The 18,763-nt window shown below is 43.0% G+C and overlaps 1 protein-coding gene across 2 annotated transcripts; it reads right to left on the bottom strand.

Moving 5' to 3' along the window:
* Positions 1-3,811: 3,811 nt before the first annotated feature.
* On the bottom strand, positions 3,812-9,206 carry LOC122080347 (trihelix transcription factor GTL1-like). 2 transcript variants are annotated; one of them, XM_042647304.1, is made up of 3 exons: positions 8,121-9,203; positions 4,855-6,745; positions 3,812-4,709 (listed from the first exon to the last, which is right to left on the bottom strand). In XM_042647304.1, the coding sequence occupies exons 1-3, from the start codon at positions 8,531-8,533 to the stop codon at positions 4,473-4,475; spliced, it is 2,541 nt and encodes an 846-aa protein (XP_042503238.1). In that variant the 5' UTR covers positions 8,534-9,203; the 3' UTR covers positions 3,812-4,472. The 2 variants fall into 2 exon arrangements, with proteins under 2 accessions (XP_042503238.1, XP_042503245.1); XM_042647311.1 differs by having other exon boundaries at positions 4,590-4,705; positions 8,121-9,206.
* Between the last annotated feature and the right edge of the window lie 9,557 nt (positions 9,207-18,763).

Here is an 18,763-nt window from a genome sequence, read left to right as displayed (position 1 = left end):
TTACATGTTTTGAAGTTAGCACTGCTCATCATGAGGGATTGTGAGTGCTAGATTTGATGTAATTGGATTTTTTAGCGTACCCCAGATTGTTTGAGTGATATGTTATGTTGGTAATATGGAAGCTTGATATAGTATTCCCAATGTATTATCTTGTTAGGTTACACACTTTATTTTCTGTATGATGAGGCACATGTCGTAGAGAGACTTCTAGAATGGAAAATTAATGAGTATATTCGCCCTATGTGTGCGAGTGAGAGATGTTAATCAAACTAGGTTAAACCATATTTTACTTGATTCATTCGTGGGTCGCCACTTGGGACAAATATAGACTCAAGAGGATTAGGAACCCTTGTTGGCCAAAACTCTATAACAAGAGGTTTGGCCACAGTAAAAACATGTTTTTGACCTAATCTCTCTCTCTCTCTCTCTCTCTCTCTCTCTCTCTCTCTCTCTTTCTATTCTCTTCTATATCTAAAAATTGAGAGTGTGCGTCTTTAAGGATCTCCATTGCTATCCTTGGATTTGGGGGTAAAAATTTTCTAGGGTGATGGTCACCATCCTTCGCCCATCACGGTTAATGTAGGATGACACGTACAGCAAGTAGATCTATTCTATTGCATGGAGAGCTACATTGAGTTAACTTTAGATACCATTGGCTTTCTGTTTTACATGTATAAACTAACAAACAGAATTCACCCCATAGGAGATGTCAGGTTGTGTAAAAGTCAAATATTGAAGGCCACCAACAATGCTTCAATAGAATTGATCATCAACAAAGAGATTATTATCACAAGTCTTGGTTACCATTAGAGTGGAGATGGCTTGGAAGGATGCATTTGAGCCTTTTGGAGGTAGAAAGCGTACTTTTCCTATGAAAGTATTGTTCCAATAGAAATTGGTTTCACTTCCACACCAAGGAAGAAATGCAGTGAGCCAAGGCCTTTGATAAAAAATTAGGTCCCTTCGGAAATGAGTTGGTTGAGAAAGTGAGGATTGTTGGTAGTCAAAAGAAGGAGAATTGAACGGAAGCAACTGTGACTAACAAACAGTGACCTATCAGCTATGCTAAAGAAGAATCCCAAGTTGAGTAAAATATGTGCTAATAGAGGGTGGTGAATTGAAGCCCCCAGTCCCATGAACCCAAAAACACTTACCCCATATTTATGCTCATATGCACTCCTTTCTTTCTCTTTACATCTATTTCTCTTTTTTTTACGAAAAGAAAAAATCTAATTCTCTTTTTGAGAATGTAATATTTTTGTTTCATCCCTTTGGAATCACTTCATACTCAAAACTAAATTCAGGCAGCCCTAATTTCATTTCAGGTAGGAGGTGAACGCAAACAATTGATTAGATGCAATAAAATATCTTTTTTAATTTTAACTCGGGAAGACAGGTGAAGATTTTAATAAGAAAGGTAACATTTGCAGCAACACTAAAAGAGATTCTTCTGAAATGAATGGAGAGAGAGAGAGAGAGAGAGAGAGAGAGACTACTGCACAAGGAATGACCACGACCCAAAGATTTAGGGGACGGTATTGGTATCGGTATTGGTCTCTATCGATAGAGACCGATACCGATTCGATACCAATCTGGATCGGTGGGTATCGATCTATTTTACCCTTTTTATAAGAAGTACTATTTTTTTACTATTTTACCCTTGAAACCATTTGGATAATCGATTTGGATCGGTATCAGATCAGGGATCGGTCTCAGTCGATCCCGATCTGATACAGTCGATCCCAGACCAGTACTTGAAACCATGCCACGACCACATCGGAAGCTTAAAAAGGGCAAAGATACCAACTTTAATATACAAGGGCAACATTTCCCCGCTATTACTTTTTTGGGAAATTTACATCCACCACCACTCACATTTGCCTCAATTACATCATCCCCCCCTCTCATTTCATTTTTTACATTTAAACCCAAAAACTAACACTGTTTCATTGGTGTTACTTTCGAATTTAAAAGACATAACTACCCTCCTACTTGTTTCACCCTTTTAAAACCTTTTGAACCTTAAAAAAATCACCAAATCCCAACCCTAACTGAACGTTACCCTCTCCAACAAAAAAAAAGATGTTCTTTCTTCTAGCAAAGTGTGGAATACATTCCGATAAAGTAGATAGCCTCCAGCGAAAATAGATACTCTCCGGCAAAGCGAAGGTATGCGGTATTTGGTTCAATTTTTGTCCCCAATTCCTGAACTGTGGGAACTTATAGCTGTTTGATGTGATTCCTATCCATGCTTGTATTAGCCTAAAACTCTACAAAAGAGTTCTTGCTTCAGTGAGAGACTCTGTGTAACAAAAGAGAGTTCTTGTTCAGTCACAGACTCTGACCAAAATGTTTCAACAGTGTTACAAAAAAAAAAAAAAAAAGAACCAAGAATAAGAGAGACTTTTTCCATTGAACCAGTATAGCAAGTTCGCACCATGTTGATGATAGGGACATCAAATAAGTTCGAAATGGGGAGATAAGAAACTAGAGGAGGGTTTCTTACAACCCAAAGGTGTAGTCAATGAGGCAATTGAACAAATTGCTTACGCTGATCGTATTATAGTAGACATGGTAGGGGTTATAGTAATATCCCTGATACACTTTTGAATTTGGGTTTAGTTAGCCAAGCATTAGTCATCCTAGATTGGGCAATAGAATTCTTGAAAATCTGCTATTGGTTCACTGCATTAAAAAAGTCATGTGTGGATGTGAATTAGAAATTGAAAGAGAACGTTGACCTCAATCATGGGAACTTAGCTGATCATCTACTTAGCCTTTTACTGAGAGCACAGTATTGACATCACTTAGCAGATCTGAATTAGAAACATCATGACCATCATGTATGAATTGTGGAATCAACAGAAAAATTGGGGGAAAAGTAAGCATATACTGAGAAGTGAGAACCCAGAAGCAATGTGCATGAAATCCAATTGTTTAAAATCTAGTGAATGAAATCAAATTGCAGTGCATGAAATTGAAAGTCTGAAATCCAGTGCATTAAATCAAATTGCAGAGACGAGACGAGACTCACCGGTTTCGTTGTCTACCAACACCGGAAATCAAATTGCAGAGAATCGCAGCCCCCTGCCAACCAACACCGGAACAACCTACAAGAATCGCAGCCCCTTGTTTCGCCAGAACAACCAACTAGAATCGTAGCCCCTGTTTCGCCGGAACTACCTACGGTGAGCAACATCCCATCCCTGGAAGAACTTCATGCTCGCCCAAATGTATTAGGTGAGGTATCGCAGAGAGGAATCGCAAACCAAGTTTAAACTCTAAGCCCCAAAGTGTTTCTCTTTCTCCGGAACTACATACGATGACCAATGTCCCATCGTCGGAACAGCTTCATGTTCGTTGGAATTTATTCAGTGAGGTATCGCAGAGAGGAATCACGGACCAAAGTTTAAATCCTAAACCCCAAATTATTTCTCTTTCGTAGGTTGAAGGGTATAAAGAAGGGTATTTTAGGGATTTAAAAAAATTGGGTTCAAGTTAGCGGAAAAAACCTCAAACCAGTAAAACGATATCAGTTTTTGGGTTTAAATGTAAAAAACGAAACAAGAGAGAAAATAATGTAATTGGGCGAAGGGTGAGGGATGTAAGTTTCCCTACTTTTTTTTGGTGATTTTCCCGCTATTAGCCTATTATTGATAACTCTTATTTCCTTTTTCCTCCAGGGAAAAAAAAAATAGTTTTCATTTTTACTTTTTTCTGCTTACACAAATAATACAAAGGAGACAGAAAGACTCCAGTACGGCACAGGATTACTTGCACAACTAAATAAAAATAACAGAATACACTGAAATTAGATAACAAAAGATATTGAATATTGAATAAATAACAATGAAATCAATAACAATAAGAAAATAATAATTTATAGCCAAATAGGAAATATATCTAGCGTCATATAGCCAACCAAATGCAAGCAGTGCAGGTGCAGGCCGGAGCTTCTCCAATGATGATGTTTCTCCTCTAATGCTATTGGTGCTTCACTGTGTTCCGCACTTCCCCCTCTGTCGTCCTACAACGAAAACCCATCCTTCCACGCACCAAAAAAGACATACCTGAAGAAAAGAAAAACCCTCGAAGCTGTTTTAAGCTATATCGTGTCTTGTGTGACTGCTGCTGCTTGGCAAGGTTATTTGTCTCCTTTCACTCCAATTCAGTGGGTTCCGTTTCAGTTTTGAACAGAATCCTTATTCAACAACAAATAAATAAAAGAGAAAAAGCGATTGCAGCCACCATGTTCTAGGGTTCCGCATCTCGTAACTATTTCCTAAACCCTCTACTTTCAGTGAAGAAGAATGAAGAAGATGATATAGCAGGGAGGAAGGTTCAATCGCAGGATTCCTATCTTCTATCTTCTTTATGATCCTAGACACATAATACATATGGTACATTTCTCTTTTGAAGGAAGGAGGTGAGCTGGATCAGAAAATCCACCAAACTAACATGGAACAACATATCTAAACCATGGCCAAGAAAGAACTTGCCGCATTACCTCCCCCACTGGAGGAGTTGGCGTTCTGCTGCTGGTACTGTATCCTGTAGGCTAGCTTCTTCTCTTCTTCTGCCTCTTCATCTTCATCGTCATCTTCATCCTCGTCTTCATTATCCTCTTGATCTAGATCGTCACTGTCAACTTCCTCCATCTTATCATAGCCATTTATCTGCTCCATCAGCTCCCTCACTGTGTCTTCTGGCTTCAATGCAAAGACAAGAATCAATTCCATCATCATCATTGGTGGTGCGGGGCTTTTTTTTGGGTAAGGGAGAGAGAGAGAGAGACCGAAAACAAAGAAAAGCACTGGGTCCCGTAGCACGTATGAATCATAGAACAAAGATTACCTTCTTCACTGATGCTGCCGGTGCCGCCCCTCCAACACCACTGCTTCCTTCTTCTAATGAGCTCGGCGCCATCAACGCTCCGTTACTGGTCTGCACCTTGGTATGTGCATCACTTTTGTTATTGTTGCTGCTGTTATTGGGGTTCTTGGTTTCTACATCGGAGGATGTTTGGGGAGTTAGTGGTGGTTGTGGGGGCGGCGGCATTAATGCAAGAACATCGCTTCTTCCGGAAAGGCTTGTCGTTGTGGTTGAATTTGGGCCCACGGTATCTTGTTGCTGTTCTGGCTTGCTCTGGTTTCCAAAGCTGCTAGAACTACCGCCGATACTGCCCCCGAGAATCTTTTTCTGATAAAGCGCGTCCAACTGGTGGAAGTAAGGGCAGGTCTTGGCATCTTCGGGGCGTCTCTTGTTGCTCTCCTTCACCTTTTTGAAGTACTTGTTGATGTTCTCCCACTTTTCTTTACATCTTTTGGAGCTCCTGTTGTAACCCATCTTCTGCATCCCTACAGATATCTCTTCCCATAGAGGGCCCTTTGGCCCAGCCTCTTGGTACCTCGACTCCAGCCCGCTTCTCAACTTGATAAGAGCATGTACTTCGGCTTTTGGCCACCTAGACGAGGTCGGGTCGAAGCTTCCCCCACCTCCACTAGTAACCATCTCCTGTGCCAGCAGCTGATGCGGCTGGTGCTGTTTCTCGGGGACAGCCATGGTCAGTTGGTGCTCATGCTCAGGGACAGCCACGGCAAGTTCTGCAGATGTCGGTGGTTGATTAGACCGGATGACTTCATCGGTGTTTCCTGTTTGGTGAACTTGTGGCTTGTGATGCAGCTGCTTCTGCTGTTGTTTTTGTTGTAGCTGCTGCGGCTGCTGCTGTTGTTGTGGGGCGGGCGGCGGAGGTGGCGCTATAACGCTAGTGTGTTGCGGTGGTGGTGGGGCTGTGGGGATGCTTATGGGCGGCGGCAATTGTATGGTCTGACCAGTGATGTTCTTAAGGAAAGCAATAATGGCTGCATCCCTTGTAGCAGAGATGGCTCGATCCTGAGCCATGATCTCGTGCTCCCGGCTCAGCCTTGTCATTTCCTGTCGCTTCCAAGCTTCTTCCCTTATCATCCTGTCTTGTTCCCTCTTTTCAATGGTCTCAAGAAACCTTTGCTGCATGGCCTCCTGCTTCTCCATCACTTGTTTCATTAATCCTTCAAAGAATGATATCATCTTGCGGCTGCTACTGTCTCCCCTTGACGACCTTCTTTTCCGTTTGCGGCTCTCTGTGTTGGTGGGCATCCCTTCCAAGTCATCTTTGTCGTCGTCCTCGGAATCTGAAGAAAAGGAAGATGAGGAGGAAGAGGAGGTGTTGGAGGAGAAGCTGATACCTGCTGGGATGGTAGTGGCCACCCTGACAGAACCAGTTATCCCTGTCCCAGGGGCTTGGACTATCTGAGCGCTAGTATCAGGCCCGAAACGAGGAACTCCGCCCTGGTTCGTGGCGGCAGCTGTTGTGGTTGATACTGTAGCAGTTTTGGTACTAGTTGCAACAGTGGTAGCGGTAGTAGGTTGCATTCTTCCAGAAGAACAGACGACAATTGGGTTGTTGCTTCCAAAACCAATTGAAGTAGGAGCGGCAACTGGGTTAGTCGTGGTGCCGATGATGGGGTCGAGGGTAGTGGCCATGGGAGTTGGGGCCAGGGTAGACGTGGCGGTAGGAATGATGGGGTTGGCGCCCGTTTTGCTGCTGGCACTGTGGAGAGCTTCGAGCTGACTGAAAAATCTATAACTTTTGCCGTCTTGACGGGAAGCACGACCCTCCTTCGTTCTCTTATAGTATTTGTGGACGTTCTCGAACTTTTCCTTGCATTTCTTGGCACTTCTGACGTAACCCAGCTCCGCTAGTTTCCTGTATATCGAACATGCCAACAAAATGCCAAATAACTACTGCGAAAGAAAGAAATGGTGGATCATAGAAGATAAATGGAAGGAGGACAATGTATGTAGCGGCATGAGAGCGTGGATATGGGTGGATGTATAAATTTGGGTCACTGTAGTCCCCAAAAGGTTCCCACTTCCCACTCTATCCAGTCCACCGCAACCCTCTCCCTCTTTCTTTAACCCCCTAATTGACCCAAATCTTCTCCCTCTTTCTTTAACCCCCTAATTGACCCAAATCTTGGCTACCCGCGATTATGATAACGTATGTGCAAGCTATCTCTTTTTTTTTTTTTTTTTTTTTTTTTTTTTTTTTGGTGTGCCAGCTATCCTTGTATTACAATTTTCTTAGTATGGAATACAGATAGACATCGGTCCTTTGAGAAAGGGAGAAAGAGGGCTCCACAGAGAGAGATCCGAGTTTTTTTTTACCAAAAAAATAGAAATCAGAGTGTTTTAATTTTAGTTTTCCGCTGAGGTACTTCATAAAGAAATTGATTTATTAATTAATTACTTTGTTTGTAAGCAACCGGGATTGGTTGGGTTGATGCAATGGATCTGGTGAACCCCCCTGGTTCTGAATTCAGAGAGAAAAGATGCCAAAGTCGTGACTCGTGACTTGTGACTCATGACTCATGACTCATGATAGATCAGAATTCAGGAAAAGGAAGCACGGTGTGACTTGGGGTTGGGGGATCAAATTAGAGAAAACCCCGATAACCTTAAGAAACTACTAGTTACTGGCTTCTGCTACCATTTCTCTGCTCAACAGCAGCAGATGGCAGTCGCACCAGTGTTTTTAGATACAAAATCCGTGGTACGAAGATCAGATCGTAAAGGAAAGAGAAAGGGGGAAAAGGCGAGGAGAGTGGGGAGCGGTCCATTTCCTTCTTCCTTCTTGTTGATTATGATAACACCGAAATTCCGATTCTCGAATTCCGTTGCGTCCACACAACCGTACAGCACGAAAATCGCTCAATTTCATGCAAGGAAGAAAAGATTATATGAGTTATATATGCGTATTCCCCTCCACCCCAAGGGGAAAGACTCCACATTTGCAGAATCTTTTAGAGAGCATTAACCTATGCAATGGCGGTTGATGGTTTGAGTTTACACTGGGTACAAACACAGCGGATAATTGGAACCGCGAAATTCGCTTTGCCCAAAAGACAGCTAATTGAGAGCGTGCGAGGAAGGAATTTACACACAGATTTGTTCTTAGGGCTATGTCCTTTTTCTTCTTTCTTGTTTATGTGAACTCAATGAGAGAGAGATAAAAGAGGTGGGCTGGGGTCGGTTATTTCATAACCCCCAGTATCGTATCAGCGTAAGGGAATTTAAGGTACCTGGAGATGTCTTCCCAGAGAGGTCCTTTGAGAGTGGCATCACGGAAGGCAGCATCCATCTCCGATCTAATCTTCAAAAGGGCTAGAGTCTCTTGACGTGGCCACCTGTTCCCTCCGGTCATGCCTCGCTCCACTTCCTCCCCAGCAAGGGTATCGTCGTCTGTAAAGCCACCAGACGCTGGGCCGGCCAATTCCTCGAAATTCCCCGATGAAGAGGCAGCTGCAGGTGGTCGGCTACTGATGGGTGACGCTGCTTGAGCTACCAACACTGCATCCCCGGATTTCTTTTGCTGCTGCTGTAAGTTGTCGGAGCCTCCGGAAACTCCTCCTCCGAACATGTGGGTTGGATTGTCAGCTCCAGTGAAAGGCGTCATCTCCGATGACACCCCATATTGGGACCCTCCCTGTTGCATACTTGTATTAAAACCCTTTCCTTCTTCAATGATGCACTTTCTACTTTTTTCCCCCCTTCTCTTTTTCCCTCTTATCTCTTTTTAGTTACTGCCAGTAGAGGTAGTGGTAGTTGGACTATTGTAAGAAATTATAGGACTCTTCCGCTTTGTTCTTATGATTCCTTTCTTTTCTCCGTCTTCCCCCTTTCCCTTACCCTTGAGAAAAGGAAATAGAGAGAGAGAGAGAGAGAGAGAGAAGGGGGGACTACTGTGTACGCAATGTTTGGACCGATAAGGTGGGGACTGGCAAGTGTGGTTCGAGGATTTTGGGATTGCAGTTGAGGAGATGGGGATATTTTTTTTTTTTTCCTTCCAGGTGTTGGGGTTAGAAGAGGGCAGGAATCAGAGAGGGAAATCAATAGATGAGAACCGGGGGCGAAAAAAGATGGGAGGGGCAACTGGAAAGATGGAACGGGAAACAGAAACCTACGAGTGAGTGCTGGATAAAATTAATTTTTATTCCTTTAAATTATGCAATAATAACAGTAAAGATGATTGCTTTAGAAGAACATCGGAACAACACTAACCGCAAACATATGAATGAGAGAGGGAGATGGAGATATTGATTATGGTGATGATGAGAGAGAGAAAATATTAAACAAACGAGATGCTGCGTTGTCAGCGGCTTACTTTGCAGCTAATAATAGTTAAACAGAAGGGAGCGGTACACACATAAATCTCTCTCTCTCTCCAACTCACAATCACGCATGCAGGAATCAGAATATCTCAGATTTTAAGCTCGACCCTAGTTCCCTCAACCCAACCGCAGGTAACAATTGATTAAAAAAAAACCAAAAAAAAGATTAAAATAAAATTAATAAATAAACGAAGGAAATACTTCTAGTTCTACAGTTGCTGTTATTTAAAATTTCACAATAAATAAGGAGTAGAAAATGGTAATACAATATTTGTGTATAACATAAAGCAGAGAGTAAATTATTAAGGATAGTTTACCCACAGGGAGAAAGACCTTATAAAAAAGGCCCCTATTAAAAAAAGAAAAACGAAGGATGCACAAGTTTATGTTTTCTTCTTTTTATTAAGGGGAATGAACAAACGACGGAAAAGGGCCAAAAAAAAAAAAAAAAAACGAGACAATTTCCTTTTGTACTGATTTTTTTGCAAATTGAATACTTTTGCGAAAATATAAGAAAAAAAAATTTGAATTGAAAAAGGTCAAAAAATAAAAGAGGCTGGGGGACTGGGGGGCGGTGGCGAAGAGAAGGAGAAGAAAAGAAAGGTCCCACCGGACAATTAACACACTGAAACAGCTGTAGTGTGGGCCCCTCTAATAAGAGGGGTGGAACGTGCCGGGCGATTATCGCGGATCCCACAATACCCCAACTGCCAGGCATCCCACTCATGACGGAATCTGTTCCACGTGGCTCTCTGTTTACGCTCATATCGTAGATATATAATTAATTTATATGTATTAGCAATTCTCCAAAATCCCTCCTGCTGTCTTCCGCGGTCGGCAGCTGGAACGATCGAACCTTTGGTATCCCCCCCCCGCCCACCCCCACACCCACACTTTTTGTATTATCCTTCCTAACACACCATGTCTGAAATCATTCATTCCAGCTGGTATTCTCTTTTCTTTTTTTTCCTATTTTTTTTTTCGCTACCATTCTCCTTTTTTCTTTAAATCACGTACGCAATATCACTGACTTCAATCGTCCCCCTCCCCTCCCCTCCCCAAAAAATAATGGGGATAGAGAAGACACTGCTTATTAGAAAAAGAAAAGAAAGAAAAAACCCCTCCCGTCTTGCTTTCTCTACTATCAAATATGATTAGGTGTCAAAAGACTCAGATCTCCTCACATGGATATTTTTATATTCAAATATATTTTGATATAAAGGTGCAGATAGGCAAAGTTTCTTTTGAAGAAATTAACATATTTCTGAATTAAATGATCTTGTCAATAAATTATGAATCAAATCTTAAGTTTTTACAGGGATGGATTACATACCGTTCATCAATGAGACATGGATCTTGACCGAAATCAATGAGACATGGATCTTGACCGAACTTAAAGCAATCATAGATGTCTTTCAAATTGGGGCAACTATAACCTTAGTTTTGAGCCTTTAATGGAGATTGGTTTCTGGCTCCTCACCTTCTCAATTACACTCACAATAATGGAAATGTGTGAATTACATATTGTAGATGGAGGACCTAAGTCTCCTAGTTTTATGTTGATGAGTCAAAAAGCGTATATGGCTCAGGCTACCATGCCAGGATGTCAATCCATCAAAAAGTCCCAAAGGCCAAGCCTGCAGCTTGGCACACTTAGGTTCGAGGCCCCAATTCAAAAATCTCGAGACCGAGCCTCCAGCTTGATCAGATCAAGGTTGAGCCTCTAGCTCGACAAAATCAAGGTCGAGCCTCTAGCTCGAAAAACTCACAATGGCACATTTTACCACCATCGACAATTAAGGCGTGATTCCGAGGATCCCAACATGCCAGCTCAACATATCTTCCCACTAACTCACCAAATCCCCAACAGATTCTATCCCTTGTTGTGCAAGGAAACCTATTCGTTGGGAGATTTACCCGACCAAGGACTCTCCAAATAGAGAGTCCATACACAGACTAGACACACAAAACCATGGGAGAATTTTTTAATGGAACTCTACCCCTCTATCAAACCAGATATTCTTGGAATCTATTGATGACACAAGGAATCAGTTTTCTTATTGAACACTTGCCAAATACGGGACTCCATAAACTGCCACAATCCAACGCCTATAAGTACCAAGGTAAGCCCTCCAAAAAATGATTGATTCTTCTTACTTGGAACTTACCTGTTGCAAGATATCTGACTTAGGCATCGAAGTGTCCCCTGTCGGATTAGTTTGGCTCACACTCTTTGTCTGTTTTTCTGTGTATGGGTATTAGAACACTTCAGCTTCTGCCTGGAACTCAGCCAGTCAGATTCTACTACATCAGATTAGTGTCATCCATGGGAAAATATACAACAAAATCAGTTTTAAAACAATGCAACTACAAAGTGAAAGACTGGTCTTGCCCTCAGCATGTCATAGCAAATCTACGTGTGGAGCAAATCCTCCACCATCTTCACTGCCCAGAAGCTCGATGGGGCCAATAGGCGACCAGCCCCCGATAAGTGCCCAGGCATAACTAGATAGCACACAGGCTCCTTTAGCATGTGTAGGGGCCCCCTACCACCACCACCACCAATGGCAGCAAGGGCAGGACCCCTACCATCATCACCGTCGTTTGTAGGCCTAAACCCCGGGCACCAGTGTCCAATGCCCAGATCCATAATTTACAAGTGCATATGCTAGAGACCAACAATCTCATCAGGAATTTCATCAGGCAGTTCAGTTCGGCCACTTGTCCCATTAATGGCCCCACGCGTACCACCACCAGCACCAAGGTGTAGTAGAACTAGGTAGTTAAGACCTTGTAAACGTCTGTCAACACAATAGACACGCTGAGTTGATCCTCCCACAACAAACTAGCAAATGCACATTCAGGCTGGATCAAAGAGAAATAAAGCAATCCCACCAGAGGCTTTTTATTCACACGATGAGGCGGTCCGTCCATGCAACAAAGCTGTCTAACCCCAGGGCCAAGGCAAGCCGTGAGCGCACTAGAAGGACGCACACCCAAACTAACACATCAACTAAAGGAGAAAGTCAAATTCAACACACTAGGGAGGAGGTTAGGTCATATAGACGAGATGATCATGTAGGATAACCACCATGCCATCAAAGTTCAGTTTGAATCGTCCAGAGGGCCCAAGAAGCATACCCAGAGCCTCCCCACTGAAGCCGAGCAGCATGCAGGACAGCCACCGAGCCATTAAAGCCCAGTTCGGATCGACCAGAGGGCCCAATAAGCAAATCCAAAGCCTCCCACTAATGCCAAGTAGGAGCACTAAAATTTGGAGTTATGCCTCCAGCAGCTTTGCAAAAAGTTAGATGGATTCAAGAAGCTAACCTCTAATCTGGATGTCACATCAAACACAACACTATCTAATGAACTGATGAACGTTTTCCTTCCTTGAAGCTTCTGTATGGCCACCTTCTTAATGTATGTTTAGCACCACTTACAGCTCTATGATGATCCTATATGGGAAGTCCAACATAATGCCCTGTCGTGCATTCATTGCCTCCTTGAAGGACCTAACCATAATGTAGATGTCCAACATGAGGCCAAGACCAATCCGAAAATATGACGAACTCAAAAGGCCTTTCTCACGAGCGTCCAAGCCAGCATCAAGAAAAAGCAGACACCTACTAATGTGATGAATATGAAATAGAAGCCAAGTGAGCCGATAATGGAATTCCTCACGAATTTCACCAATGCCACACTAGAAGTAAAAAAACATGTCGTAGGAGGTAGCATACAACTTTTTGTGTAATGGCATCACGCATCCTGAGTTGGTGCAGCCAATGCCTTTTGAATTGCTAGAAGATATGTCAGAGTTGCCTTAGAGGTGTAACAAGTATGCTAATATGAATGCCGTACTGGCCACCAAAGGGATCATCAATAAACTAGAACCAATCAAGAAGGATAATAAGAGGTCTCAATGGCCGCTAGATGATGATTGGGACCAGAAGAAGACTAGGTATGAATGCTCAGCTGAGAAGATGGACAACTCAGAAAAATGTGAACTAGAAATAGATCTCGGTCAAATCTATTACTGGAAATACAAGACCAGAAGTTCTTCTATTGGCTTAAGTCCATGTTTACCAAGCCTGAAGAAAAGAACCTAAATAAATACTACAGATATCATAAAGACTATGGACATGACACCAAGGACTACAAAGCATTGAAGAGAGAAAATGGCGTATTGATTAAAGCTGGTTACCTCATGAAATACCTCAAGTAGAACTATGGTGATAGCCACCCTGTCAGGGATGAGGCCAATTCGGGCTGAGCCAAAAGCAAATCGAGCCAAGAAGGGAATAAAGGGATGGGAACAAAAATCAGCCCAGAGGCCTAGCCATACTGACGATCCTAGGAGGGCCCAACACAGAGTTAGTTAGAACAACCAAGGCACATGCTCGATTCATCTGCACGACCAAACATCTGATCCGGTGATCTCTTTCTCAGATGCCAACTTAGGAGGTTTAAATTGACCATAAAGTGACGTGATCGTCATCCAGTTGGTTATTCCTAACAACCCATTCCACAAGGTTCTGGTGGACACTAAGGCCTCAATTGATCTCATTTGATATGATGCATACTAAAAGCTCTGTTTTGAAGATGATAAGCTTAAGCCAATAAGAGGGCCATTGTATGGGTTCTTATGAGCCTAATTGGAGATCGAAGAACCAAGAGTTTCCTATAATCATTAGTGAGAGCCTAGGCCATCTATTGTCATGGACAGTTTTATAGTGGTGAAAATTGCATCAGCCTATAACACAATTCTCGACCGACCTGGCTTGAACAGTGTAGGACCAATCGCCTCCACCAAGCACATGAAGGTTAAGTTCCTGATTGTGAATGGTGTTGGCGAGTTCAAATCAAGCCAGAGGGAGTCCCGTGACTACTACACCAACTTCGTGAAGGCAACCAAGAACCTTAGGTATAGCCTGTCTGGCAGAAGTAACTAATTCATATGAAAAAACAAAGATTCAGAGGGCAGAACCTATGGAAGATTTGGTGGTAATACCCTTGAACACGAATGAACCAAGTGGAACCATTCAGATGGGGGCATTATTGAATGAGGAGCAGAAGAAAGAAGTTCTCTCCTTCCTCTAGATGAACTTGGATGTCTTCACTTGGACGATCTTGACATGCGTGGGATCCTAAGGAGCTTAGTTAAGCATAGTCTGAATGTTGACTCGAGCAAAAAGCCTATTCAGCAAAGGCGTAAGATTCTCTCCTTGATGAATGCTTATAATTGATACAATCCGATAAAAATGAAGAAGGAAAATGAAGAAAATATGATTTTTTATGGCACATGGTAATTTCTATTACAGGGCCATGCCCTTTGGGTTAAAGAATGCGGGTGCAACCTACCAGCAAATGGAAAATCATTTGTTTAAAGACCAGATCGATCGCAACATAGAGGTGTATATTGATGACATGTTGGTCAAGAGCAGTAAGATCGACCAGCATGTCACTGACCTAGAGGAAGTCGTTGAAGAGCTAAGAAGGAATTAAATGAAGCTACATCTGAAGAAGTGTGCTTTTGGAGTAATATCAAGAAGTTTCCCACCTTTATGGTCTCCAAGCGAGGCATAGAGGCCAGCCTAGCCAAGATACAAGGTATCCACGAGATGAACCCACCAAGAAGTGTTAAAGAACTGCAAAGGCTAACATGCAGAGTAGTAACACTCAACCGCTTTGTCTCCTAGCTGGGAACAAGTGCCTATCATTCTTCAAGACTCTAAAAGGTTTGGGTAAATCCAAGGAGTCATGTTGTATAGAGGAATGCTAGAAAGTAGTTGAGAACCTGAAGGCATACTTAGAGGCACCACCCCTCCTAGTCCGACTCGAGCCTGGGGAGAAGTTACAACTGTACTTGGCCATATCTACTAAAGTGGTCAGCACCTCGCTTGTGAAGGAAGAAGCTAAACAAGAAGTCAGTCTATTAATTTAGCCACCTTCTACTAGATGCAGAAAAAAGATACCTGAAGATTGAAAGGCTAACACTGGCACTAATTATGGCAATATGAGTAATCAAACCTTATTTCTAGGCGCATCTAGTACTAGTGCTTATAGATAAGTCGCTAAAGAAGGTCCTCCACAAGCCAAGCATATTTGGTCAGCTAGTTAGCTGGCCGGCTGAATTGGGAGAACATGAAATTGAATATCAGCCAAAAACTACGGTCAAAGGACAAGCCCTACCTAATTTGTCATAGAATGCACACTGACCCAAGAAGAAGAAATTGAAGAAAGTAGATAACCAAACAAAAGGTAGACATTGTTTATTGACGGATCAAGTGATGCATCAAGAGTGGAGCAGGGCTCAAAATCTGATATGCCCTCATATTCAAGTTCGCAAAAACCAACAATAAATATGAGTAGAATGCCTTGAGCCAATTTGAAGCTAGCTAAATCATTGTTGGCCAAGGATTTGTAGCTCACGGTGATTCAAAACTAATTGTCAACCAAGGTATAGGGTAGTACGAACCAAAAGAAGAAAGAATGGTCAGTTATTTTTAAGAGTGACAAACCTACTACGTACTTTAAGCACTTTGAGATAAAACAAGTGCCCAGGATGGAGAATACTTTGGCCTATTCCCTCTCAAGACTGGCCACTGTAGATTGTGGTGACTTGAGTACTATAGTTTATATCGAAGTCTTGGCCAAACCTACATACCTAAAAGGAGATTTATGATGCAGCGAGGAAGATGGCCCAAGTTGTATAACCAGATTAACCAAATACATCAAAGATGAATTGTTATCAAAAGACTGAGGAGAGGCTAGGATAGTGAAGGGAAGAGCAAAAAATTACACAATACAAAAAGGCGTGTTGTACAAGCTGTCAGTCTCTGAACCACTGCTGACATACCTTGGCTTGAAAATGGTTGAGCAAGCACTCTTGTAGGTCCATGAGGGATTTTGTGGAAGTCATATGGGAGGAAGGGCTTTGGCTTACAAGGTCCTACACGAAGGATTCTACTAGCCCAGAATGCAAGACGACGCAATGAAGTTTGCCCGTTAGTGCTTCAAGCTCCAGTTCCACACACTTTAGCAACTGAGTTGAGCCCCATCCTATGTCCCATCCCCTTCGTAATGTGGGGAATGGACCTCTTGGGTCAATTCATGATTGGAAAAGGAGGAGTCAAGTTCCTGATTGTAGCAATTGACTACTTCACTAAGAGGGTAGAGGCACGATCCTTAGCACGAAACATTAAGTCCAATGTAGAAAAGTTCATTAGTGACGATGTCATCTATCGGTTTGGGGTACCCAAGGTCCTATTGACAAACAACGGGAAATAATTTGACAAGCCCACATTTAGAAGATTTTACGAGAGGTGCCATATTGACTTTCAAAACACAGCAATGGCCCACCCATAATTGAATCGGAAACTTAATAGGATCAACCAGACATTGCTAGATGGAATCAAGAAATAGCTACGTAGGTTAAAAGTGGCTTGGGCAGATGAGTAAATGAGTGTGCTATGGTCATATATGTCACACCCCGTTCACCCTGAACCGGAGCGGTGACCGAGTTAACACCGGTTAACCCAAACCTGCCAGGATCATCAGATACTGTATTACACCACAGCATACACACACTAACATCAATTCATCAGATCAGCGGAAGACTAAGTTTTACCTGTAAATAATTCCCATATACTTGATACCCAAATGATGATACCATAATTATATACATTTGGGCCCGAAGGCATGATATATACACAAAAAGAATAAAGTTCAAATATCAAGTATATACAGGAATTTATCAAAACCATCAGAGTACACAGCTCGGCTCGGTAGTGGAGCTCAACACGGCCTCAAAACTGCTGTCCCGCAGCACAGCTCTCACACGCGCAGTCTACGCCGTGCTCAAACTCCTCAGGGGTCCACCAGTCCTCTTCAGGAAACTCGACTGCGGGACCCACCCCATGCTCCTCAGATGAATGACCTGCAAAATCATCTAAAGAAAAAGGGTGCACACGTGGAATGAGCTCACTAGCTCAGTAAGTAGAGAGGTGGACCACACACAACAGTCCACACATCACAACATATCATATGCACTACATGCCATGCAAGTCATTTTAAATCACATACACCTAATCAACATTACTAAGTCTTTGGTTTTAGTGCTACTACAACCACAGTGCGCGTATACTCCGGGTACGAGCCGCGAACTCCCTCCCGCGATACGCCCATAGGGCTGTTGGAGAAGGCCCACCGTGAGTACTCAGAAAAATAAAGACAATGCCGTCCACCGGCTCTCAACAGAAATGTAAATAAATTAAATGACAGTGCTGACTTCAGCAATTTAAAAGCAGTACGATTGACCCTCTTGAAATACCACCGGGGTTGCCGACTGTCCTACATGACTCGCCGTGCGTAATGCCTAACCGCCACAGTGTCCGACAACCGCGACCCCTGCTTCCCCCCAAATGGCAACCCAACACCTTAACCCCTGTTGGGAAGGGTCGTAGGACGGGATGGTGAGAATCCTAATACCGCATGCTCCTATATGTAGTACGACTGCATAGTGCCTCCGTGTCCCATACCACGGGCCACCAATGCATTCGTTTCCAAGCCGACCACGGCATCTAGTCTATCAATGCATTATTCCAAGCCGACCACGGCATCTAGTCTATCAATGCATTATGCAACATGATGTCCACATTCAACATATAACATCTCATTCAATTTGCATTTGAAAAGTAAACATAGCATAAATGCACATCAATGTGTGAAATGACTAATCTATATAGCATACTCATGATGACATGACTAAGATTAGATATGGTTATATGAATGCCAAACAAATGCCTTGAAACAAGGCCAAACGTCCTCTCTCCACTTACCTGTAGCGTACAAGGATTCCCGCTCGGTACGGGTGAGATCCGGAGCGAAACGGGTAGGCTTTGGTGAACCTAACAAAATTGAGAGGGGTTAGTACTTCACCATTTTAGAATCAAAATTAATGAAATCCGACATCAAAATCGTGTTTAGAACATCGAAAGAAGGTCCCACGTCCGATTTGGGCTCGATCGGACATAAGGGTCATCTTCGGGGCCACTCAGGTGGGTCAGACAGGTGGGCTGTCTACCCACCGGTCCTACCCGCCGGTTTGGACCGGCGGGTATGGACCCACCGATAGGACCCGCCGGTCCTACCCACCGGTTTGGCCAGGGACCCCCCTGCCCTCTCAGGTGGGTGCTCTCAGGCGGGTAGGGACCCGCCGGTTGTACCCGCCGGTTTTGGCGGAAAAACCCCAGTTTCTTCTCAACTCTCTCCATTCCTTGGGGACCCAAATAGGGCTTTTCTCAACCCATTCTTCACACCTTTAAAGTCCTATAGGATGGTTCTAGCTTAGATCTAAGTTAGATTCAAGTGAGAGGAACCATCTTACCTTCTTTGCTCAAGAATGACTTCAAACCCTTCAAGAACACTTCCAACTCACAATGCTCCTTCTACCGTGTCAATATCTCTTCAAATCCTTCAAGATCAACACATAAATCATCTATTAAACCTTAGATTCATCATTTCAAAGGGTGTTTACAAGATCTTAAGAAACC

The sequence above is a fragment of the Macadamia integrifolia genome, chromosome 1, assembly GCF_013358625.1.
Source record: "Macadamia integrifolia cultivar HAES 741 chromosome 1, SCU_Mint_v3, whole genome shotgun sequence".
Lineage (NCBI taxonomy): Eukaryota > Viridiplantae > Streptophyta > Magnoliopsida > Proteales > Proteaceae > Macadamia > Macadamia integrifolia.
The sequence above is the reverse complement of the archived record's forward strand: the minus strand, read 5'-3'. Positions and strand labels throughout refer to the sequence as shown.

Excerpts from the sequence above, each read along its gene's own strand:
- LOC122080347 (XM_042647304.1), bottom strand. The coding sequence starts at position 8,533 with ATGCAACAGGGAGGGTCCCAATATGGGGTGTCATCGGAGATGACGCCT. Across the intron at positions 6,746-8,120 it reads CTCTGGGAAGACATCTCCAG|GAAACTAGCGGAGCTGGGTT; the intron begins GTACCTTAAATT and ends TTCGATATACAG. Across the intron at positions 4,710-4,854 it reads CGGCAGCATCAGTGAAGAAG|CCAGAAGACACAGTGAGGGA; the intron begins GTAATCTTTGTT and ends TTTGCATTGAAG.